Source organism: Epinephelus fuscoguttatus, linkage group LG4 (genome assembly GCF_011397635.1).
Source record: "Epinephelus fuscoguttatus linkage group LG4, E.fuscoguttatus.final_Chr_v1".
NCBI lineage: Eukaryota > Metazoa > Chordata > Actinopteri > Perciformes > Serranidae > Epinephelus > Epinephelus fuscoguttatus.
In genome coordinates this window covers 43,236,733-43,263,313 of record NC_064755.1, presented here as the reverse complement: position 1 = coordinate 43,263,313, position 26,581 = coordinate 43,236,733, and the positions used below count along the sequence as shown (strand labels likewise).

The window sequence follows — 26,581 nt, the reverse complement described above, 5'->3', positions numbered from 1 at the left end:
CCATCACTGTGCCCTCTAAGCTCGTCATCCAGCTCAGAGACCTGGATCTGGATCCTGAGCCTCCTGACGAGCAGACGTCCACCCTGACCCTCTGCACCAGCACCCACCATGACTGCACACTCAGCCCTCTCCTGCCCTCCCTGTTAGTATCTTCACAATACTGGAATTTCCAACTTTAATACAATACTTTGAAAAATACAGTTATTCAATACTTTTTCAACTCCACAGGGAAAACTGACACTGAGGGCAAATAAAACTTAAATTAAAAGATAAATATAACAAGGCTAGAACATGACACAGATGATATTCCCTTTCTTGGTTAGTAGCAGAAATACTGTGGAAAATGAGTACTGAAACAGTTTTAAATATTCAGAATCGATATCAATAAATTACTATTTAACACAACGCCATTTCCTGTTTACACACAACTCCATGTCCACACATACCACCATTAAATTAACTGACAACATGCCTGCCATCTGCCTGATCCCCGACAGCAACGATAAATGTCAGAGCCCTGACATCTCGGCACCAAGACAACAACCTCCATCTCAATGTCAGCAACAAAAATTAGCAAAAGCTGACTGTGGACTACAGGAAGTGACAGTGTAAATGACAGGCCCACATCTACATCAGCGGGACTACGGTGGAGAGAGTCAGCAGGTTCAGGTTCCTCTGGGTTCACATCAGTGCGGACCTGACTTGGACTCACAACACTGACACATCACCAAGACTACAAGACAGCAGCTCTTCTTCCTCAGCAGAATGAGGACGTTCAACATGGACTCCAGAATACTCCATCTGGAGCATCCTGACCAGCTGCATCACTGCCTGATGTTGCAGTTAAACTGTGAGGAATTGCAGAGGGTGGTGAGGACTGCCCAGCACATCAACATCACCAGGACAGACCTGCCATCATAGAGCACCTCAACACCCTGTGATGTAGGAAGAACACCTACACCCACAAACGGTTCTGCCTACAGCCATCTTGGAGTCAGTATCTCAGCATCCTGTCCCACACCACCAGGCTCAGGGACAGCTTTATCCCGCAGGCCATAAGACCCTTGCACTCTTGGGCTCTGAGCTTGTCTCTTTACTCTGATATACTTTAACTGACTGTTTTACAACTGTTCAAGCCTCTGCATACATATATATATGTAGAGAGAGAGAGTAAACATCCCTATTAAGGCCACCTTCTTCTGCAACTTCTGTGTTGAATAACATGAAACTACATCATCATGTTGGAGAGGAGTGGTGACAAAAGCTATTAAAAAAGCTATTGAGAGCTAAGAGATTACAGATTTGAACAAAACAAGTTTGTATTGTTACATTTCTTAAAATATATAATATATATTTATCAATGAGTCATGAAGTCGGCTTATTTGGAACTCCCAGGGGCTAAAATGCTGCGTTAGGTACCCATTAGACTTAGACTTAGAGTCAGAAGACCTTTAATGTCCCCGGGAGCATATTTGTTTGCAGCACAATACATAAAACACATACAGCTACTCTGTAGATACGGTACATTAGGCCCACGCCAGACTTTTGACATATTTTAAATTGAGCTGAACAATAAAATCATTAGAAATTGGCATAAATAAACAATTGACATATATTATTGAACATGGGGTGAGGGGATCGAACCCCGGGGTGGGGGAGCCCTTCTGTGTTGGGCATGTTCTCCCCAGTGTCAGCCAGGGGTCGCGTTAACCGGATATTCTCGGTCATTGACCGGTTTTTTACAACAATGACCGGAAAATCTGAAGGCCATCGGTCATTTTGACCGGTTGCAATTACCACCCCTGCCCACTTGGCGGCGGAGTGCACAGTCAGTGGTTTAAGTGGCTGCCGTTTTCACACTGCAGAGAAAAAGTCATTCATCCGCTTCATGTAGCGTTGTTGACATAACGGCCTGGACACACCAGATGCGGTAGTGTCGCAGAAGTTCTGCGAGTGTACTCGCAGGCGCTTGACTGTCCACACAGGCAGCACATTTCTCCTGCGCTCTCTGCGCCGGTTAAACATCAACACCACTTGTCTGTTCCCGTCAGTACTCGTTTTTTCACTTCAACAGGTCATTTTAAACATGGGTAAGTCCATATTTTAATCGGGGGTTGTTTTTTTTTTTAATAACGTAATAAGTTAATGACAATTTGTCATTGCATGTCCATGTATTGAGCATGTTGGATAAACACTGAATGAATAGGGCATATTGTTCTGACCATTTTATTCATGTAGTTATGTCTGTAGACTCCGTGACACAAAGTTAAAATTGTAATGAAGTGATTAGGGTATTGAAAAATGTGTTCAGTTATGCACTGTTGTGTTATTTTAAATTATAAATACGGTATTTTCTCCTCACGTTCATCGTGCATGTTGTTATTTTATTTTGAAAATTGGCCAGATTCTCTCGTCTTTTCTGTGTCCGACTTCCTGTTTGGTACGATCCGCTCGATCCAGCTTGACAGAAGCGCTCACGGCTCGCGTGAAAAATAGACCAGACGCCGAACTGAAGCGCTGCGGTGTGTGGATGCCTGTTCATCTTTTCGTTCATGTCCTTATTAATGCACACTTTATAACTTGCTTGTTGGATTTATTAAAAACGAACAAATGAAAACTAAACGTCTTTGAAATCTTTATTATCATTTAAAAAAAGGAAAATTAAAATGACCGGTAAAAATAGATTATGACCGGATTTTTATGACCCTGTTGGCGACGAAAAAGTCTAGCGCAACGTCTGGTGTCAGTGTGGGTTTCCTCCAGGTGCTCCAGCTTCCTCCCACAGTCCAAAGACATGCAGGTTAACTGGTGACTCTAAATTGTCCATAGGTGTGAATGTGAGTGTGAATGTGAGTGTGAATGGTTGTCTGTCTCTATGTGTCAGCCCTGTGATAGTCTGGTGACCTGTCCAGGGTGAACCCAGCCTCTCACCCAGTGTCAGCTGGGATAGACTCAAAACTGTTGCCGCTGTAAAGCTGCTACATCATCTCTGTGAGACTCTGATGTCGTCTGCACCAGGAAAAACAAGCAGACATCATGCAAAAAACCTGCAACCAAGGATATCAGACTATGGCTCGGCTAAGATTAGCTGCAAAGCTAGCACTAAAGCTAACAACGTGCCGGGCGAGGCTGCTTCAAGCATCAGAGGAGAAATAACGAACATCTTTGATGGTGTGAGATTCTCGATGCCATCAAAGATTTTAAAGCAGACTTCTCAAACAGATTTGATGGAATCCTGGTGTACAGAGCGCACTGCAAACGCAGAGGTCCATAGTTCCAATAGTGAAGATGATGTGACTTAAGTTTGGTTACTCAAGGATAAGAAAAGGGAGCTTGAAGACAAAGACCTTGAAGCACGGTCCAGATGATCACATCTGAGGCTGGTTAATCTACAGGAGGAGGATGACGCCTGCTTGTTTCTCGAAAAGCAGATCTGGTGGGTTGAATAGGGACGTTTACCCTAAATATGTATTTATTATTTATGATAGTGCATTTGTGCATTCACTACATCCTCTTTTCATTCTGTTTACATTCAGTTTATTCATTTACAACACCGTCAACACAAATTCTCACTTTTATATCTAGATTTGTTTATATCTTAGTCATATATTCTTACTTGCACTATTTTATGTCCTTGATCCAGATTATGCTTTTAAATGTGTGATTTTTTTTTTAAGGTATTTAATTAGAGTGGATGGAGGTGGCCTGAGGCTTTGAGATTTTGATTGCCAACCACGCTTCCCTGTAATCACTGCGCGCATGATAAGAATAAAGAACTTGAACTTCATCTAAATCAGGATTTGGCAGACAAACACTTAGAAAGAGAGACATTGAAATAAATGTCTGCCAAACAAAAAGAAATGTGTTGTCACTACTTTTTGACGTTACTTTGTATTTTACTCTCAAACAGAGAAGATCATCCTGAATTTGTAAAAATGCTCCACATGGTTTATCCTGGGTTCAGTGTGATGTCTGATGCTGCAGGAAGTGAAGTAACTTTGTCTTTGCTCGCTGCAAACTGAGTCTTTTTGTTTTTGCTATTGATTCATGCTGGTGTAATTTTGTGCCGAGAAAATATTAACACATTGTAATTGTTCTCTTCATTGTGTTTTCACTGCTCAGATTTTCAATGTCTGTGATGCTTTCTAAATTAAATGCAGCAGACAAATTACTTTGTGGAGCCCTGAGATGCTTCGGCATTATTATCATTTTCTTTTTATGTCCATAAAGCAAGTGGAAAAGAGAGAATAGGAGAGAGATCCATTTATTAATTTTCTTTGCTTTACGTGCTGGCTGATGGATAAGGCAGCTCACTTTGCTGTATTTCTTTCAAACAGCGACGAAGATGTTGTGCAGGAGGCTGAAAGGCTGACACAATCTGTCAAACAACCTTTGAGTTTTAATTATTTCCCACAAGCGCAGAGAAGAAAAGTAAATAAAGAAAACAAACATATGGGACACCAACAGAAAATAAATATGAAGACTGAATGAGGTTTCCTCGCCCAACCCCAGGCTTTATCTCGCTCTGCTCAACAAGCCACTATGTAAACACAGATATCTGTTTCAGCCACACAGATATACAACTAAGACATTAAAGAGGCAAGACACACACACACACACACACACACACACACATATATACACACACACACAGCCAGCAGGCCTTCGCCCACGCGCTGAGCAAACCGTCCACTTCATGAATATCAATACAAAATGTACAGGGCCACCTGCTGTACACAATACAAAGGCCATTTGCAAGTGAGCAGATCAGAAACACAGCTACCGTACAGTCCCTGACTACACACAGCGTGCCATCAGCGGACCAGAAGAAGAAACAACACCATTACTTACCCTCCATTCCACTGAAACATCCACTAACTCACCAACAAGGCCTTTTCTCCTCTTAAATAAAGAATATCTTTGGCAGAGACACAGTGAGAGGGAGATTCTGTCCACCACAAATCAGGGCTGTGTTTCTCCACCGGCTCCACATGCATACAGAAATCTCAGCAGCAGCTAGCCGTCTTCCATACAGCACATTTACTAGCAGGGGCCCCTGGTTTGGTTTGTTTTTCTTGATTGGCTGCTGTCTGTGAGTGACAGCAGGCTGATGCAACTGTGAGCCGGCTCTGTCCTGCTCTCTTTCTTGTAACCCAGCAGAATAAATACAGGGGGGGGGGTCTGTAGATAGCAGTCTAGCCAATCAATAACATGGATTTTAATGAGGGGGGGGGGGGGGGGCAGGTGCTCCTTAGCCTCCTCCTGCAGAGGTAACCATGACAACCCCCAAATCACCCTACAGCAGAATGGATGAAGGAGCCTCCTCAGTGCAGATTTACAGATAGTCAAGGCTCAGTCCTTCAGTCCTGTGATTATTGTGATGGAAATATTTTTCATTCATCTAAAGAGCCTTCCATTCTTGACTGACACTGGTGCACTAACACACATTCACTCCTCCGAGCATCAGACCCACATCACTCCAGTCCTCCAGATGGACAATGACCACCTTTAAATTGGAGATAAAACACTGAACAATGTGACTGTGTATTGTTTGAATGTAACTTCAGGCAAGATATGGCACTGCAACCAAACTTGATATCCACCTACATTTACTAGCAAACTGAAAATGTATTTCATATGTTCACCAGCAGGGCAGTCTGGCCATCTTACAACTAGCTAGCTGCTGATGTCACTGGGATGGTTCATCTCTGTTGTCCGATTGTTCGTCAGTAGGAGTTGTTGAGCCAGGCTTGGTAAACTTGGTACTGTGTTTTGTCCGTTAACAGCTGTTTTGTTCTCTTACAGCCGGTGCAAGCATCGGGTGCAGATTAGGGATGGGAGAAAAAAAATCGATACAGCACAGTATCGGGATATTTCTGTGAAGCAATATGTTTCCATGTTTCCATCAGCCTCTTTAGATGCGCATCTAGAAGTATCGCATCGGAAAATTAGGATGGAAACGCCAAAATTTGAATTAAAATCCCCTGATTTGCACAAACTAAAATACGCTCACTTTAGCCGGGTTTTGGTTGATTCGAAAAAATGTTGATTCGCAAAACGGGGGATGGAAACAGTTATGTTAGAATTAAGTCTGACGTAGCAAGCCTCTCTCCATGGCGATATCCACACTCCGGGTCGGGAAGGCGGTAATGCATTTACAAGCTGGTTGCCAACCGCCAGAAAACGTAGAAGAAGAAGAATGCAAGACTTGTTTTATTTACGGTTCTGCGGAAAACTTGCGCGAATTCGTAGTTTTCACCAAAGTCCGTACATTTAATGGAAACGCACAGGATTCGTATTTCTTTTAATGCGCATTTCCCAATGATTCAAATAACTTGTGGATGGAAACATAGCTAATATCATATTGTCACACAGTGCCAAGTACCTTAAATTAAACTTTAGGTAGCCTACTAGAATAATATCGTACGTTCACTAGATACATTTTGCTGCTGCAAAAAATGTCTGAAGTGAGATGAACAGACTGAAAACTTTATCTTATTGGATAAAACAGATGTTGACAAAGTGTTGTTTTGGGGACATAATTTACAGTTGAAAAAAGGTAATAAACTGCAATATATTTAATTGCCATACTCAGCATATCACAACATATTTAAAATCACAATAATACTGTATCACGACTTAAGCATTGTGATAATATCATAATCGTGGATCCTCTGGTGATTCCCACCCCTAATGCCGAAGAACTGGAGTGTGGGATCACTGATATGGATGTACAATACCGGGAGATGAGCCATTATGAAGGCAGGGTGGACTCAACTAAAATAAACATTTAGTTTGTGATCGTGACGCTCAACCAAGACAGTTCTTCCGACAGTGAGTCACACAGTTTATTTTACAGATGCTTCATGATGCAGGAATTGCAGCATTTGACTCGACTTCTCTCTCTTGGAATGATGCTGATCATAATATAAGGAGGCTTGTGGATGTGACCGCTGGGTAAGGCTAACGTTAGCTATGTTAGCTGCGACATAATAACGTTCATGCAACATTATACACATCTCACGTTGTTGTTGTTGTCCAACAACTTGATGGAGACAGTGGTGGAGCACATATTTGGTGTTTAGAAGTTTTTTGTGTGGTTTGTCAGCTGCAGCAATCAAACATTAAATGTGACGTTAGTCAGGTTCGGGCTTTACTTTACTCTAACCACTTTATTTGGTTTAATTGGCTCAGAAAACAAAGGCAGTTGGTTTTTAGCTTTGTCTATTGTTCGATGTATTTCATCAAAACTCTCAAACTCGATTATATCAACACTTATTAAGTCAACTACAACTACCAGCCCCCGGTTGAATGCCACAGCACACAAGTTAAGTTTGCATCCAAGTCTAGTGAAAACATGGATGCCTCACACATATCGAGATATCGCGTTTAAGAGAATGAGATGGATGCAAGGTCACAGTGACCTTGACCTTTGATCTATGACCTATAACCAAAAACTACTACATTCATCTTTGAGTTCAAGTGGACATTTGTGCCAAATTTGAAGAAATTCCTTTGAGGCGTTGAGATATTGTGTTCATAAGGATGAGATGGACGAACATATGGATGGACAATCTGAAAACATAATGACTCCGGCGCAGAGGCAAAAAAAAAATAGTTAAACTAGTGTGAAGTACGTGTTGTCCTCAGTGTTCTGAGTAAACAACCATTCCAGTGACGTCACCAACTGCCTTGTTGAACAATAGCTACGTCCTGCTGGTAAACACATGAAATACAATCTAGTTTTCCAGGTGAATATAAAGTTTGACTGCAGCGTCATATCTTGCCTGATGTAAGAATCAAACAAACCCCCTGTTATATTGTTCAGTGTTTCATCTCCACTCCAACAGAGTGAGCGGGGGTTAAGTGCCTTGCTCTACAGCTCCTAAGCAGCAGTTGTTAGGGGAGGGTGAAACATTATCATTTGCTTTCCCCGGACACAGGATTTCCCGTCTGATCCTTTGATTAGATCTGGTGACCTTCAGGTCACGAGGCACTTTCTTTCCTTCTTCAGCTTGATGAGATGCTAGAGAAGAAGGATGGAGGAGAGCCTGGTGAAATTAAATGGCTGACAAGGTTAGCTGCAGCTCTACGTTAGCGTTTGAACATGATGATGACAAATGCAGTCATTTCCTCTACGAGACGCCACTGAACTGATTCAATTAGCACTGCGCTTCCTTTAAGATCCACCAAGAAGAATTATGCAACAGTCTCCACCAACGGTAACAAGACTGTCAACCAGCTGAGAGCACGATACTGATAATGAAGAGGAGACAAACTCAAATTTTAACCTTAACTTAAGAGAACAATCAGGAATCAAAGTGAGAATTAAAAGGATTTTAGAAGACAGAGCTCCCCCTCAAAGCTCAGAAACACTAAATCATAGTAGTGAAATGTGAAATTATCGCAGTATGTGCCAGTGTAGAGTGTTTATATCCAGGTGCTTACACTTAGAGCTACACTAGAAATCAAACAGGCAGTTGTACAGCTGCTACATTAACAGCTGAATGAGGGTGCTCTGGAAGTGCAAACACCAACATGATGAGACTGAACATAACAGTAAAGACTCGTCAAATTACGGCCTCCATAATTTATTCCTCCTTTTCTAGGAGACCTATAATTAGAATACAATCATGCAACAGATAAATGAGATGTTTTCTTTGTTTCATCAGGGACGAAGAGGTTTCCAAATCACTCTCCTTTTGTTTTAACTCCACCATAGTGGCGTGCCCCTTACATCCATCATTAAATACTCTCCACATAGACAGAACTGCATCAGTAGAATAATATTCTGCCCATACCATGCAGCCCTGAGTGTTAATCATATTCAAGCTCTTTCTGCTATCCAAAAACTCCCTTTTCATCAGTAGCCAAGCACACATAATGATTATGGCAGAGGGAGTGTGCCAACATCAGTGATGTTTTCATTCCTCACCTCGCCCATCCACAGCAGAGGGTCCAACTTATCTGACTAATTGACACCAGTCCACTGCACTCTGTTGGTTCTCTAATCTTTTATCAATGCCACCATCAGGCCTCTTACTTACTCAGGGTTCCTACAGCTTAAGGCAAATTAGATTTAGGACTTTTTCATGCCATTTGGAATAAAATTAAAAACCAACTTCATAAAACCACAACTGAAGAGAACAAGGGTTAGGGACAATTCTGCCCAAATGTTTACCTAAACATAAAACATTAGTTGTGGGGAAACACCTGGCATGTTGGTGGGTTTTCTCTGTGATTTTGTGATTCTCACTCTGTATGTGCGAGTCCACAGTCTTGATTTACATCATGCTGAATTTTTTTTTTTTTTTAGATATATTTTTTAGGGCATTTAGGGCAATTGATATGATAGTTAAGTGTGAAAGGGCGAGAGAGAGAGGGAGAGACATGCAGCAAAGGGCCACAGGCTGGAGTCGAACCCGGGCCGTTGCGGCAACAGCCTTGTACATGGGGCGCCTGTTCTACCACTAAGCCACCGACGCTCCCATCATGCTGAATTTTTATTTAACATTTTGCATAAAATACCCAGAGCCTCATACATTCATCGTCAGGTAACAATTGCAGCCACACTGTGAAATCTTGGTTAAAAAACATAGCCAGTTTTTGTTGAATCTGCAGCTAGTGAGCAGACAGTGGATCCTCTGCTCTGAACATCAAGACGACCAGACACAAAATATGAATGTGGCTGGTTCAGCTGTCCTGATCTGTGTGACATTCATGTGAGAGGCATTCCGTAAATTATTTGTACAGTGTTTCTCATGTTCACAAGAATGAGACAGATGCAAGGTCACACTGTCCTTGACCTTTGACCACCAAAATGTAATCAGTTCATCACAGAGCCCAAGTGAATGTTTGTGCCAAATTTGAAGAAATTCCTTTAAGGCGTTCTTTGGATATCATGATAGGATGTGACACACGGATGGACAGACAACCGGCCACAGTTACCGCTGGCATAAAGGCATAAAAATGGATGTTACCAATAATTGTACGATGTAATTTGATTTTTATTTTAGTTTTTTTAAGAGAAGATGGTAAAAAGAGATTTTACTTTAGACTTTTTAAAGACTGATTTAAGACATTTTATTATCAATTAAGGCCTTATTTTTAGATGAATACATTTTATATAGGGCTGACCTTCGACTTCATTTTTGAAAATCGAATCTTCGGAGCTCAGATCGATTTTAAATCAAAGACTTCGATGACCGGGGGGGGGTGCTGAGCGAAAAAAAAGTCCAAAAAAGTTAATAACTTACAAATTATGGCGAATGGTAGTTTCTGTGCTTTCTTTTCTTTTAACTTTTGATTTAACACTAAAAATTAAAACCCTTGGCGCGCACTGCAGCGCAAGCAGACAGCTGCGCGACTCAGAGCAACATGTGTCACTGACACCAGACTCAGAGCGCAGCGGACTGGTGGAAAATGTCACCATTAGCGTATTATTTTACATCAATAAAATCTATTTTATCATTATTTTGAGTCACATTGTTGAAAGAATGTAGTTGTCTGTGTTCAAGCAGGATAACAGGTCTCCATTCATTGCACGTCGAGCTTTCTATTTACTTGTTGGAGATGGTGTTGCTTTCAAGGTCCCCCAAAAAATGGGAGAAGAAAAAAGGCCGACTATTCAATTTTTTTTTTTTTTCCACAATTGAATCCTGTACCATCGAACGAAGCTTTGAAGCTTCGAATTTTTTGGGTCAGCCCTAATTTTATGCCTTGTAAGACTTTTTAAGGATCCATGGGAACGCTGTTACTGTGTTATGAGGGAATCTTATCATCCAAATAAGAACTTTAGAGCAAGCAGACATGAATCTCAACTAAATACTCAGCTACTCAAGAACTCTGGGTCTTTGACTGCCAATACCAACTGTGATGCTGCCAATACTTACAATTTTATCATTTTCAAATATTTCAAATACTTCAATTTGAACACTTAAGTACCGAACAATTCCACAGAAAACATATGAAAAGATCTATCTATATATCTATATATAATGGAACTAGATGGTTTTCAACTTGTGGTGCTCAAAGCGCAAAAAAATAAATTTGAAAAACTCAACATCAATGTCTCTTTCTAGAAATCATGACTTGGTTGTAGATAATCCACAGACTGTGTTATGAGCTACCAAAGTCCACCTACCAATCATATCACTGCACAGAAGGAAGTGTGCATCTACTCATGAACAAGAGGCTCATGCCGGTGCCAGTGTGAGACGTTAACATTAAGGCGTCCTCCTCGGCTGAGCTGTAACATCAGCTAGCTCTGTGCTGCTAGGTGAGCTAGCAGTAGATGCACACTTCCTTCTGTGCAGTGATACAGTTGGCAGGTGAACATCAGTTCCTACATCAAATTGCTCACAACAAGGTCTGTCGATTATCTTAAGTAACCTGGTCATGATTTCTGGAAAGAGACATCGCTGTTGAGGGTTGTTTTACACTTTGAGCACCACAAGCCAAGTCCCATCTAGTTCCATCATACTGGAGAGATGGCAGACATCTCTACAGCTGATATCTCCAACACTCGACAACTTTAACTTGGGGGTGAACTGTTCTTTTAAAGATGATTTAACATAATTACATTTAGTAAACAGTTTGAGCCAAGGCGGCACACAGAACATGAGCGAGTGTAGTGTTTATTGTGCGTAGCCCTGGTGGGAATCAACCCCATTGAAATCCCAGACCTGATTGCCCAATGCTTCAAATGTTGAGCTCCATAAGAAAGACAAAATATACTTAAGCACTCAAAGATATTCAACAATATCCACAGCAAGCGGGGGGAGCACGCTGAGCTTGGAGAGCAGCAGAATGACCTCACCTCCCCTGGTTCTGGCCAAGAAGACCATGATCATTAAAACTCAAGAGCCTCAGCTCTGTTACTGTTGGCACGAGCTGTGGACCGCTGAAGTTATGGATGGCAGCGGCAAATGGCCTGGGAGCTGGTCCTGTTTGCTGAATAGTTTCTCCACCAGCCTTAGATCCATATATGGAGATTGTGAATGCCAGTAAAATGACTTTAGATGATGTAAAACATTTCCAGCCTTTCCTATTGAATAGTTGAGATCTCATCTGAACAGCCTGTGATTCACTTCACCCTGCAGCTCTGAGCAGCTATGAAGGACTACAGCAACAGATCACCGTCAAATTTACTCACACGAAATGAAAGCAAGCAAATTCATTAGAAAATACAAATCCTCGTTTTGTGTGATGAGCACAGAGAGCAAACAGCGCTGCATAATTTGATGCTCCACTGTTTTCACAGTGACAAACACTGATGTCAGAAATAATCCATTCATAAGGCAGCAGATAAATGGTGTCGATCACTTTCTTGAAGAACAGGTGATTAACTCAAGTATATTTTAATTTAGGGTTACACCAAAACATACACTTGTTTGTGTAGTCATCTTAAAATGTGAAATATTTTTGGACGGATCATATAAGTATTACAGGCGTAACGGTTCACCACAGTCACACTACGGGTCTGCACAAGTAGTGTGACTGTGCCGTGATTGATTCATCAAGAATGTTCACCATTTGTTGGATTCTTTGCTCACCGTGGAGTCATGCAGAAAAAAACAACGTTTTCTTTCTGAAGTAACTGGCAACAATTTCACTATTGGGTGGTGAAGTATTCCTTTAAGTTTCATCTCATAAAATGTGATATTGGATGTGAAATGGCGAGTACAAACTTTATGGAGAAATGATTCCAGATTGTTCGTCTGCTGGGTGAGGATTTATGGTCAGAGGTCATGGTCCATGCAAATACATTAGTGTCTCTTCCATGGGATATGAGATAAAGTCCTTACTAAAGATCCTTTATCTAAAATAAGCCTCCTTTTTGGCTCGCTCAAGTTCCAGCCACTATATGAGCTCAAGAGACAAAAATAGCAGAAGTCAGCAGTTACCACAGAAACCCGATCACTCTGCTGTTTTGCCGTTCATACGGGGTTACCACAGCAACAGAGACAACTGGTTGCCGTCAGAGGGCTGTTTGGCTTTCATCAAATGGCCATTTTCAGTAAGCACCTTATTCTACTCACGGGCTCTGACGGTGCAACAAACAAACACAACACACGACCTGGAGCTTCCTCAGCAGGACGGTTCAGAGCCCATTAGGAGCTTATCCCTGCCATGGAAGATGATGTGATCTCATCAGGCAAAATAACATCCAGCTTAAAAAAAAACAGCATAATGGCCACTGATGAAATAGCACTTATACAACGCTGGAGAGATATGAGCGATATAAGTGATATAGGGTATGGCCTACAGCAATCCTCCCACAATCAGACGTAGCTCCATTTGCCAATTGCATTTCACTGAGCTTTCCCTTATCAGCAGCCGTGCTGTTGGCAATCCAACATTAATCTTAGAGAAACAGCCTGGTCTACACTTAGTGAAATGTTCAGGTTCCCACCAGAGTATGTGGACAAGCATCACTTTATTTCAGGCTGAGGGACTCCCTCAGTGACTTTCACAATCCACACTGAGTTTGAAATTCAACTGCATCACACATGGAACGCTGCATTTTACAGATTATTTGGGCTCCAAACTGTAAATATGCATGTGTTCCTACGAAAAGCAATACACCCAAATCCGTACACGTCACACAAATTTCAAAAGGCTGTGATCATGTGACCAATGCGCTGATGGCAGTAAACAAAGAAGCAGTCCCAAGTGCTTGTAACGAGGCAGATTGGGGTGGATGAGTTACAAAAAACTGACTTTCGCCCAGGACTTTCCCCTGGAGTCACATGTTCCGATCTGTGTGAACTTCAGTGAACACTGAGTCATTTTAAGATACGTCCTCACCGTGTTTCTTTTCCTAACCCTAACCTTTACGTTAATTGCGTAACTGTATGTTATGGATGTAACGTCATTCTTGGGGCACAAATTTGTAGGATATCATACAAACTGTTCTATGAGAATATGTTGAACTGGACTATCACATAATAGTTTCACATTCACAATGATCTAACAGATGTAATCCTTCTCAAGTCAAGAACTGTACTCACGCAGAGAGTCACGTAAACCAGTGTAAATCAGTATTAATAATATGCCTGTTGATGCAACATGGTCAGGGATTAATGTGGACTAACAGTTATGATTCCTATCTATATAGAACGGGACTGTGAAGACAAAGAGCTCTGGGTAACACCTCGTAAAGAAGAGCTACAGGTAGGGCACCCAGTAGATCAGTAGGAAGAGTGGGTGTCCCATGTGCAAAGACAATGTCCTTGCTGCAGCAGCCGCAGGTTCGATTCCAACCTGTGGTCCTTTGCTGCATGTCATCCCCTCACTCTCACCGTTTCACACTTAATCTGTCCTACTGAATAAAAAGTCAAAAAAAGACCCAAAAAACCAGAACCAGACTTGAAATCTGACATTTATCTTAGGACAGAGACCCCTGACTGTTATCTGTATTATTAACTGCCTGGGCTGTGATGACGACCAACCCATCGTAATACTGTGGTCACATGACGCTACCATGGTGATGAGAAATATTCTCATTACTATGACATTGGAACACTGGTGCTGCAGGTAGTCGTACTGAAACTCTTTCCACTACGAAAACACGTCCTCAAACCTCCAGCTTGAAACACCGACTACGACCGACAGCACAACAACGTGAAGTTCCAGGAAATACACCCCACCAAGGGCGAGCCCTCCTCAGCTGCGGAGGATGACTGTTGCCCTTCACTGGCTAACAATGAAAACTGGATTTCACTGGTGTTCAGCTGCAGCTACAAAGGATATGGATGGATATGTTGTGGATGAAATGCTGCTCCACAAAATAAACTTGAACACCCCCAGGTTAAAAAAAAAAAAAAAAGATAAAATAAAAATCATTTGCAAGCTATCTACATTAGCTACACACACAGAATACCCTGACATTCACACAGAGGCACACATCTGGATTTGGGGGAGAAATGCAATTAGCAGTTTTATGAGGTGTAACGAAAAAGTCATACTGTTACTGTTGGAAGGGAGTAATGAGTAAAGTTATATTACATTTTTAGAGTAACAAACCCAACACTGGTGATGGTGTAGTAAGGCCATCGAGAAAATTAGAAGACTGAGGTTCAAACCATTGTCTTTGCAAATATCCACCGTGCTGAAGCGTGAAGCAATAAAAGACACTGAACTGAAACAAGACGCTCTAAAACTGACCGTTCACTCTAACAAGGTCAACAAACTGTCACATTAAGAAGTACACTGACGGAAAACCTTTATGAAGGCTTTGTCTTCTCTCATGCTTTCATGTGCACTATGAGGAGCTTACAATTCATAAGAAATATACCACAAACTGTTTTAAATCACCACTGAAATGAACTACAAGCTGTATTTTGTGCCAGCATAGCAGTCTGGAGTTCACAAACCCCAGTGCACCCCTCCATCTAAGCATCCAGGAACTTATTAAACTGGTAGTAATACTAACAAAAAGAGTGCTGTCACTGGTTCCTGGTTCAGCTCACATCAATGATAATACGATCTCTGCTCCTCTAAGACAATTTGACATCAGATAATCAATAGCCCTGAGGCTGCAGTGCTGACAGAATGAGCTGAGGTGCATTTAATTTGACTACAAGTCACTGGTTTGGATCCGACCTGAATTTTTTGTAACAAGTTATTCACTTCCCCTCGCTCTCACTTTCTGTCACTGTTCGCTGTGTACTAATGATAAAGTTTAAATGACTTTAAAAGAAAAAAATCAATACTGCTTCAGGCAGGAATACAATCTTGTACCACCCAGAAAACTGCAAGTACTGACCTCCACTTTGATAAAGTTATTGTACAGCTGCTGAACCATAAATTTATTCCTCATAACATCCTGTAACACACAGGCCAGAGGAGGGAGAGTAAGATAGGATGCAGCCGCTGTTTACCAGTGTTGGATTGGTTTGTTGAAAGGAGAGATGGGGGCAGGGACGTGACGGCAGGTCAAATGTCTTAGAAAAAAAGCCCTGTCTGTGTGTGTGTGTGTGTGTGTGTGTGTGTGTCTGTGACAAGGTAATTGCATTTAACCAAAAGAGTGTGAAGCGGATGGTGCCAGTAAGGTGCGTTTATGGGTCCTGCTGGCAGTTTAAAACAGAGGAAAATGGCCAATGAAAGCTGCTCTTTAAAGTCTGACACTTGAGGCTTACTTACTTTAAAAACTTGATTTGAAGTCATTATATATCTCTAAAATACAAAAGGTACAGTTTGTGCTGCTCTGTCATCCAAAGACTCATGCTGCAGTCACAGAGTACCACATATTCCTTATATTTTGTTTTAATGCTCCAGTGTGTAGGATTTAGGGGGATATATTGGCATAAATGGAATATATTATAATAAGTGTGTTTTCTTTAGTGTATGATCACCTGAAAATAAGAGTCGTTGTGTTTTTATTCACACAGAATATCCTGTTTACAGCGATCAGCCCAAACATCAAAGGTGAAGTGAGTAAAAATTTAGGGGGATTTGGTGGCGTCTAGCGATGCATTGCAGATTGCAACCAGCTAAAAGCATTTGCCGGCCAGGAAATTTTTATCTGGAGCCATATCATCCACAGAGGTCTCTTCTTCTTCAAAACAAATGGACCAGGTGATCAAAATCACTAAAAACACTAAATAAAGCAGTTTCATATTACAAATCAGTGCTTCTCCGACGCTATTGGCATCTTGGGGCTCGTCCACAATATGCTATTGTGTGCTCACCTCTTTTCTCTCATAAGTTAATGCGTGCTTATATTTTTCTGTTCCAGATGTTCAGAAGGTTTTTACCATGAGCTGAATTACCCACAAATGTCTCCTCTTCTCTAAACAGACGAACCAGGTGATTTAAACCGCTAGAAACACAGTATAAAGCAGTTTCATTTTACATATCAGTGTAACTCCGGCGCTACACATCGCAGTTGGGCTTCTTACTGCGGCGGCCAACTCGAAAACATAAATGGGCTTATCTAGAGCCAGTGTTTGGTTTGCCTGTTCTGGGTTACTGTAGAAATATGGCAATGTAACATGGCAATCTCCATCAACGAAGGCTCGTTCCCTACGTAGGTATTAACAGCTGATTCTAAGGTAAGGACACAACAGTTCTTATTTTCAGGTGATTCAAAACCACTGGCAGGTGAAGTGAATGACATTGATCATCTTGCTGCAATCTAATGTTCTGCTGGGAAACCTTTGGTCCTGGCATTCATGTGGAAGCCACTTAACTTGCTCCACCCACCAAAACACCACTGCAGACCAGGTACTTCCCCTTCAAGCAACAGCCCTCCCCACTGGCGGGGGGCCAGGACAATGCACCATACCACACTGCAAAAAATGCTCAGGAATGACCCTAAGAATGAGACACGGAGCTCGAGGCTTCGACCTGGCCTCCAAGTTTCCCAGATCCCAATCTGATTGAGCATCGGTGGGATGAACCAGTACACCACCTCACAACCCACAAGACTCAAAGGATTCTCCCCAAACAGTCTAGTGCCAGACCTCAGGACATCCCCAGAAGTCCTTTGTCGCAACAGGTAAGAGCAAAATCCAGTCCAAGGAGGCCCCACCATGGATCAGGGGTCCATCTGGGGTACCAGCAGATCCCACAAATGCTCCATCAGATTTGGATCTGTGGAATCTCAAGGCCAGATCGATGCCTTTGTAACGTTCCTCAGGTCATTCCTGAGCAGTTTTTATGGTGTGGCATGGTACATTGTCCAGTTGGGGGGTCACAACAATCAGAAAGTGCTGTTGGCATGAGGGTGAGTTTGGTGTAACAAGATGATCAGTGTTTTTACTTCACCTGCCAGTGGCTTAAATGTTTAGGCTGAGTATATCTACACAGGGAGGGAGTCTGCCATGTTTCTTCAGTAGCCCAGAAAGGACAAACGAAACGCTGGCTCTAGATTGAGCCTTTCGGGATTTTGCATCGGCCACCATAGTTAGCAGCCACTGTGTTTTTACTGGTTTAAATTACCATGTCCGTTTGTTTCAGAGAGAGAGACGTTTGCAGATAATTTGGCAAAGCACAGCTTCAGAGAAACACTGACTTGTAACATGCAATTGCTTTACTCTGTGTTTTAACTGGTTTTAATCGCCTGGTCCACTTGTTTTGGAGAGGAAGAGACTGTGGATAATTCTGCTCCCAGTAAGGAATTCTAACTGACAGTGGATACTTGGCACATGGGAGAAGTCTGAGCTGGTTGGAGTTTGCAATCCTCACTGTATGTTGCCACTAAATCGTCCAGACTGCTCCTTTAAAAAAAGGTTTCATTTTGTTAAAATGGTAAAAATAAAAAAACCACACGGAGTGGTCTGTTGATGAAGGATAATCATAAGATATGAAGAGTAATTGCAGCTAAAGTGTAAATTAAATTGCTCTATGTGTATGGTCTGATTCATTTTTTATAACTTGATATGATAAGAGTAAACAAATAGAATTTGCATTTCGCTGCACTGAAGAGGACAAACATGTTGGAAGTGATTTTTCTGGCTTTTCACTCCCTCGACCATCTGCCATAATGAGAAAGGGGGAACAGAGTCCTCCCTGTTTGGTGCCAGAAAGCAATTCGGCACATTTCCCACCAAACCTGAACACTGACCCACAATGTCAAACGCAGCACAGAGGTTGATGGAGGCAGACATTTTTTTCTGCAGCGACGGTTTGGCAATTGATCGTTCACAGTAATTTTGTTAATGTCTGAAATTAATGTGGTTATGGCTTTTTTAAAAGACACCATGACACAAGCAAACGCATAAAAGCTTTTACACTTTAGCCATTTAGATGATTCTATTATCTAAAGCTCTGCAGACTGAGGCCGAGCAGAAGGACAGAGGTTGGAAGATCCAGCCAAGGATGGAGCAGTTGCCAGGTTTTTGTTGCTCTCAATCTGGACCTGAGACCAGAGTTGCCTTTTTATATAAAAAAAATCTGATGTCAATGAAGAACAGGTTCAGTTTTTCTCCCCATGAAACTGCATTTCCATTGTGTGCTACCGCTATACTCAACTCGTCGCACTCTATTTTGTTTTCCATTAGCAAAAGTTGTGGATGGTATCTAGCTGAGCTGTTTATGTCTGAGCTAAAACACTGCAGACCACTGATTGCTCAGAGAAAATTCTCACCAGTGCAACACAACACATCCTGCACAATCCCGCCATTTTTAAATAGCAAAGCTACCATAGTAGCAACTGCAATTTTTTTAATTGACTTGACCTTGAATGCAGCCTGAAAAACTATGCCGTACACGACACCACACAAATTACAAAGAGTAAACGTTCCTCTGTTTTGTTGTTGATGAAAGGATTCAGTGAGTGTAACTAGGCGTCACTACTGCGATCAGGTGAGAATCTTGTCTACACTAATGGGGGTACTCTCCACAGCGATAAACGAAACAGAGAAAATGACCTGGTACCAAACTAAGTTGAGTCGAGTCATGGGATGTCGGTTTCAGTTTATATTACTTTCAAAGGGCAGACACCCATTAACCAGTAACTAACTGGTTAATTTTTAAGTGAAGAAAAAAAGACGTGAAATACAAGAGGCCTTTCCTTTTAGTTTCTGTTAGCTTTCTGACAGACAGCCGGCCGGTTGCGTTAACATAAGGAAACATGCCCACTGCCCTAACTCCAGACTCCAAGAGTTTCTTGGCCGCTCTGTGCTGGTGGTGGAACGCGTTCCTGTGCAAACATTGTGCCTCGGGGTTGGAACTTAGCACCAGCCTCCTGCCAAATGCTGGTAAAATATGCAAGTGGCAGCTGGATTTTCTTCACTCACCAGCCAAAAACAAAGGTAATTTACTGAGTGGCTGCTAAATTCTGGAATCCACCAGCTACAGTGACAGGTGGAGAAAAATGTTAATGTCCAACCCTGACTGTGCCCACCTCCTGGTCTCCCCCAAGCTCGCCCGAGTGAGTAAGTGGCTTCATTTTGAACCGCAAAACCTTTTTAGCATTATTTACAATGTTAGCACCGCTAACTGTGCTGACACTGCTAATAGTGCTGAAAGACAAGGTTGGAAATTAACTTTTTTGGCCACCTGCCACTGCAGCTGGTGGATTCCAGGATCTACCAGCCACTCAATAGATTATCAGTCTTTTTGGCTGGTGACTGAAGCAAATCTAGCAGCCACTGGCATATTTTACCAGCATTTGGCAGTGGATGTTGCTAACTTCCACCTCTGCTAACAGAGATAACATAGTTAACAATGCTAAAGGGTTTTGGCTCAAAACTGAGCTGCTTACTCACCATGGCGAGCTGGGGAAAGACTAGAGGGTTGGTGTAATGTTTCCATAGCAACGGTGTTGGGTCGGGAAGGTGTTACTAGCTTTAATAGCCGGATCAGTGGGCTGCTAACGCGAGCTAGCTTCCACCAGACCTGGGTGGTGCTCAGTGCAGTAAACCAAAAAGTAGCAAAATTAACAAATAGACCAACACAGAACCGATCAAAATATTTTTGGAGGTTAACGGTTAACCACTGACATCCCTCGTCAAGTCCAACCATGCAGTGGAAATGAGGCAATAGTCTGCTGTGGTAAACTGTGTGACAATCCAGCCACAAGATTCTCTGTCAAAACCAGATGACTAGATGACGAGTTCAACCAATATGACTGTAACAACAGCAAAATATCATGATTTGGACCTCTGTCATTGAAAAGCTCATTGTAAAAGGACAAAAGTCAACAATAAGAGTCAACAATAAGAGGTAAGGTAAGTCAGAAGACTGCAGGAGATGAGCAGCCCAGACAGTATAAGATAATTCACAACTGTAGAACAATCTTTAACATGGGCTCCATTTTTCAAGACTATTTCACTGTCACAAACCAAAGACTTCCTTATAGTGTCCAAGTTCATTTCCTGTTGCAGTGTTTGCTGTTCAGGAATAAACTTGGACCCAAGCTGTTTCCTAGCAAAGCAATCCCAATGAAACAGCCTGTAAAAGGAGCTCTGCTTCCCTCTGAGTTTTTCAACAAATGCTGGTGAGTTTATTGCCTAAACCTACAGAGCTGAATGGACATTACGGTTTTGCAACAGTCTGTCTGTCTGTCACCAGAGAAATCTCAAAAAGCCATGGACATTTAAGGAAGAAACTGCTTATCTTCAATTAAAAATCCAACATTTGCAAGAGATAGTTTGGCTCTTTTCAAGCAGGGTTGTGTAAGGTACTTATCCATAGTGTATTAGATACAGGAGATAGCGGTCAGTACGCCCCCAGTTTGGAGAAGCAGGCAGGAGTACCACCACTGAACATACGCAATGTACTGCTATAAAGGGGGGCGGCAACAAATCGTATTTTAGCCTCCTTAAAAAAAAAAAAAAAAAAAAAAAAAAAAATCAACAACACTATATGAGAATGCTTCACCTTTCCACAGACAGCCCTTTCTGACGGGCTAACAGTTTCTATGCCTTCGTCAAAGCCACCAGACTCCATTGACAAAAGCAGTCATTTTTGCTTGCTGAACACGAGAGCTGCTGGTCTACCGCCGCCTCAATCAATTTGTTTTTTTGTGTAACTGTGTGACTTTGGTGAGTCCAAACTAACCCTTCTAAATGCCAAAGTCACACAATAACACAAACTGACTGTTTGAGACAGTGGTAGACCAGCAGCTCCTGAGGTCAGCGATAATAAATTACTTTTTTTCCTCATTGGAGTCTGGCTTCGAAGAGAGCGATATAATAGCTTCAGTTCACTGTTGGAAATCAGTCTGACGGCAAGGTAAAGCTGAAAAAATATTCTCAAAACAGCACACACTTAAAGTGATACTGATTTTTTTTCATGGCTAAAATACATTTTGTTGCTGACCCCATCCACAGCAGTAGATTGCTTAGCTTCCATGTCAGACTGCAGCCTGCTTTTCTAAACTGGGGACATGCCAACTGACATCTGCTGCACATAATATGCTGACTGTGGATAAGTACCTCACACAACCCCACTTTAAAAGATCCTAACTATCCCTTTATGGGCACAATGACAGGATTGGTTGGTGGTTGCGTTGGTGGCAGCACACACTAGGTGAGATCTGGTTGAAACAAGCAACTCTGGTATTGCCTAGTATACTAAACCTGTGACATGTACTTTCTATACTTCACTTTAATTCATGTGGTTCAGTTTATTGTTGTGGTCGCACCGTAAACACCATAACAAGGTTTACAGTGGAGCTGAATAATGACGACAGTTCACAGGATCTGATTTTAAAGAGCGCACGGACGCAGTGTTGCCTGAGAAATTTAATTGACTGTTCATGGCAGATGATCACGAGCTATTACCAACTTTTTATATCTACACTTGTTGTGACTCACTGGTTCACATTCATTAATCCTCTCTATGTTGTGTATGCACCGTGGCCTTGGTGCAGCACCACTACTATTAAAATACTACACAGCTGTGATTTTCTCGCATACCTGTATCAAACTGCACACTTGACAAAGAAGGGAAACTTGCAGCCCCATGGCAGCATGGGAGAGCAGTTTAACAGCAGCAGGGTGGCCTATAGGCTACAGACAGTCCCATCTCTGCTGCAGCTCATGTGTCCATTAAAGGGATACTTGGCTGATTTTCAACCAGCTTTGTACTGAAACAATGTGGGTAGTGTGTAAATATACTGTGGTAAACTTCCCTCCATCTAACCAGTGCCTAGATATTCCTCCTCTCCCCACGGCGAAACTCTGCTCCACCACCACAGACATAAAGATAAAGAGACAGACCCACCCCTCTACCTCTCTAAGCTCAGACCGAAATCCGATCAAACTGTAAAATTAGGTATTGCCGATCAAAGATAAATCAAGTTTGTGTTACTGTCTGGCCTAGTTCTCACCTAAAATGTTTTCAGGAAACATTCTCATTCTCACCTCAGATGTTTTCAGAAACATGTTTTAGCTACCTATTTAACTGTAAGAAGAGATTATTTGTTACCAGCCAGCCGCAGTTGTGTCTAACAGGTGAGTTCACATTAAGTCACCCCCCCAGCTGGAGCATTAATTGGTCGGTGCTGTGCAGTGCATTCTGGTAGTTGTAGGTTTTATATTTCTTGGGTGAAAGCGAATGTCACAGGCGTTTTTCTGTTTTCTCTGGTCATGTAGTACCAATTTCAAAAGTATGTGTCATTCTCCTGCATTGACAGTCTACTTTTATGGAAAGACCATCTTTCCAGCAATGAAATACTTCTTTAAGGATTATACATCATGTGTATCAACATACTGAATGAACACTTGAGTGCAAATAATTGTCTAATTAGTAGATGAACTATGAGAGGAAATATGTGGATGAAATTAGCAGACATTTAAGAGAGCTCATCCTTGAAACGTCCTGTCTAATTTGTTATCATTTATTTTTTAACTTCGATGACTAAAGACAGACAATGTGCAACATAACACAATCTCTACAGTCAGGGTCAGAGATTAACTCCCGCCAAGCGCCAAATGTGGGCAGATTTTCCGTTTGGCGAGTAAATCTCAGAGGGCCGTCCACCACACTGACGGGTATATGTTTGTACCATCTCATACAACGAATCTCTTCAGTGTTATGTTATTTACAAGCACATCGCTCTGCTGTCAGAGTCTGACACACAAACAAAGACGCATGTACACACTACAGATTTGTTGAGTTTCTTGAGTGCTCTGAGATTTGTGGCACAGTTTACCGTACAGGACATCAACTGATCTGTTAAATTATCATGTGCCGTCAATCTGCTGCTAGCTGCTGTTAGGCTAATGCATAGCTGAGGGTGGTGAGTTGCACCCATATTTATAAAAGGAAATAAAATAACACGTAAGCTCTGTAGTCTGAACCAAGACTGTAAATTCTTTTTTGCCTCACATACTGTCAACAGTGGCACATTTTAGCTTCACTCCCTCTGTTCTTACCTTTCACAATAAAAGCCCTAGACATTTACACAGCATTACTGCTTACCGGAGGAAACTGATTCACATGTTGAGGCTGAGCTGATGAGTTATTCAATAATAATTTTGGTTCAAATTTTGCTCCAGCCTCTTCTAAATGTTTCTGTTCGACATAATACTTCCACCTCAATGAACTACACAGCTGTGATTTTCTTATAAACGTTTCTGTTCGACATAATACTTCTATCTCAATGAACTACAGAAACAAATGTACATGACACAAAAAGGCAATTTTTATTTTGGCCAGTACAAAAAAAAAGAATGCTTGGCCGGTGAGTCCAAAAGGTAATTACCTACAAAATTTCATCCAATATAAGGATCTTTTCAAAAACTGTCATTAAAAATGCATCATAGAGACTCCCAAAACCTTCAGAAGCTAAAAACAGATCTACAGTAGGAAGCTAAAAACATCAAGGACAAACCGCTGTCAAACTGACTTAGTGAAAGCACAACATTGACCCTCAAATGACCTCAAATTTTGGCAAGAATTCAGAATGTCAGTCCACAAGGACAAGACAACAAGACAACCTGAGCCAGGCATTGGTGAAACCAAAGATGAGATCAGTATGGGGTTGTACTTCCAGAAAGCTCCACGCTGTCATCCACTCAGCTGCACGTTTCATAAACAACTGCTCAGAGGAGAAGTGGTGCATGACAGCTTTCCATCAGGATGCTAACACACCACAGTCTGAGCTGCTGCTGGTGTGAATGCTAGCTCTGATCTGACGTCAAAAAAAACAAGTTACTTTTGGCTCTGACTCTGCAGCCATGACTGAATCAATTAGATCAGCTCAGGCTTCCTTGAAGCATTGAGCAGGTAGTGGACTGAGGCATTGTGGTATTGATCAAAGTGAAAGGTTTTCTTGAGTGGGTGGGGTGAGAGGGGGAGACAGTGATTTGCCCGGAGACGTCGGCCCACCTAGAGATCAACACTACAACTCCTCTGAGGGGTGTCAGGAGCTGCACGGTGCCCACAGACCCACACGTGCACACTCACGTACACAACGGCAGTATGCTGTGTTAGCATCTGGGGCTGGAAATGCTACGCTTTCCACCTTACAGCAGTCTGACTAAGTCTGAGAGAGAAGACAGTGGAGGCTGATGCTTCTGGAAACGATGCAACTCTGGCGAAAGCATCCATCTTCTGACATGCTCACTCACACAAACATGCACAAAGACACACTTAAACTGCATTTAACCGGCATTACACTCCAGAGGACTGAAATACATTTGCAGAGGAGATGATTGCACATACGCACGCCGACACACAGTAAGAGTGAGAGAATGCAAGGCAGGCGGTAAGCTCAGCGTGACCAGCTAGCTTGTAGTGCCGACCCTCCGTGCTAAAATGGTAGATCCCAGATTTCTCCCCATGCAATCTGCCACCAGCAACCATGGAGGCAAAACAGGAAGAAGAGAGGAGATGAGAGGAGAGGAGGGATGCAGGGACAGAGAAGCCATTTCCCTTTCCTCCTCTCCCCTCTGATAAAACACACACATAAACACACAGAGATACATAAACATGGATAAACACAGAGGAGGCGGGAGGATGTTGGTGGTACTTACATGAGGACTCTGTGCCGAACATGGCTGGGCCGGGAGCTGTGATGGAGAGAGGAGGAGGAGGAGGAGAAGGAGGAAAGAGAGGAGAGAGAAAGGGGAGGGTGGGAGAGGAGGAGAGAGCAGAGAGAGAGAGAGAGAGAGAGAGAGGGGGGAGGTTGATGAGCAGGCAGCTACTCAGCGGGGGTCATCAAAGCAACACAATGCAGCCAGCCGGCCGTCGCTGCCTCCCAGACGGCCAGATGCCCCAACTCCGCTATCCGTCGCGGCTTTAAAAAGCCTCCTCCTCACACACAAGCCCGCACGCTCTCAGTTAGTCCGGCCGCAAAAACACAAGAGGCCTCGTGGAGGATTAAATCGATTAATAAATAAATATAAAACAAAAACAAGCAGAAATCCTTCACAGCCGAGGCAAACTGTGGTCAGATCCAGACACGGAGATGTGGCTGTGGCTAGCTATCGCATCTCTCCGCTTTCTGCAGCCTATGTCTTCCTCCTCATCCTCTCCTCTCCGTCACCCTCTCACTTCTCATGCCACTGTAGTATTTACTGACGGAGAGAGAGAAGGGAGAGAGGGAGGCTTTCCCTGGGAGAAGGGAGAGAGAAGGGGGGGAGGAAAACTAAAAATGTGGTGAAGAGCTGCTGCCGCTGCTGCTGCTGCTGCAGCCGCTGTAAGACAATAGCTATGCAAACACAGAGTGACGTCAGAACGGAGGGGGGGGAGACGGAGAGAGCTGTAAAAAGACTGACTGCTGCCAGATGGAGAGAGAGAGGAGGGAGGCAAGGAAGGAGAAGGGGGAAGAAACAAGGAGAAAACAGGAGGGGAAGATGGAGAAAGAGGGAGGGCAGGAGAGTAGAGAAGGAGAGATGGGAGGGCAGCAGCTAAAAGGTGGTGAATATAGGATGGAGGAGGGCAAGGACAAAGGAGAGACGGTCCAGTGAGGGAAGGGACGAGGAGGAGAAAAGGCAAAGGTGGTAAAAGAGAGGTAATGAAAAAGAAGGAGGAAGGGCAAGACGGAGAAGAGGGGGGACAGATAAAGAGATACAGAGGGGGAGGAGGGAGGCAGCTGGGGCTGAGGGGGCACGGGAGAGGACGAGTGGGAAGCAGGCCAATCAAAATGGTTTGTCTACTTAAAAAAAAAGCTAACCGAGAT

At 42.6% G+C, this 26,581-nt stretch overlaps 1 protein-coding gene across 6 annotated transcripts in view; it reads right to left on the bottom strand.

Annotated features, from left to right (window-relative positions):
* The window catches only part of LOC125886746 (suppressor of tumorigenicity 7 protein homolog), a 92,836-nt gene that overhangs the window by 46,216 nt on the left and 20,039 nt on the right, over positions 1–26,581 (bottom strand). For 5 of the 6 annotated variants that reach the window (XM_049573043.1, XM_049573042.1, XM_049573044.1 and 2 more), the window contains one exon: positions 25,434–25,469. The exons of the other annotated variant lie outside the window; for it this stretch is intronic. In XM_049573043.1, the coding sequence (XP_049429000.1) occupies positions 25,434–25,455 (22 nt within the window). In that variant the 5' untranslated portion in view covers positions 25,456–25,469. The remainder of the gene's footprint in view (positions 1–25,433; positions 25,470–26,581) is intronic. 6 annotated transcript variants of the gene reach the window in all.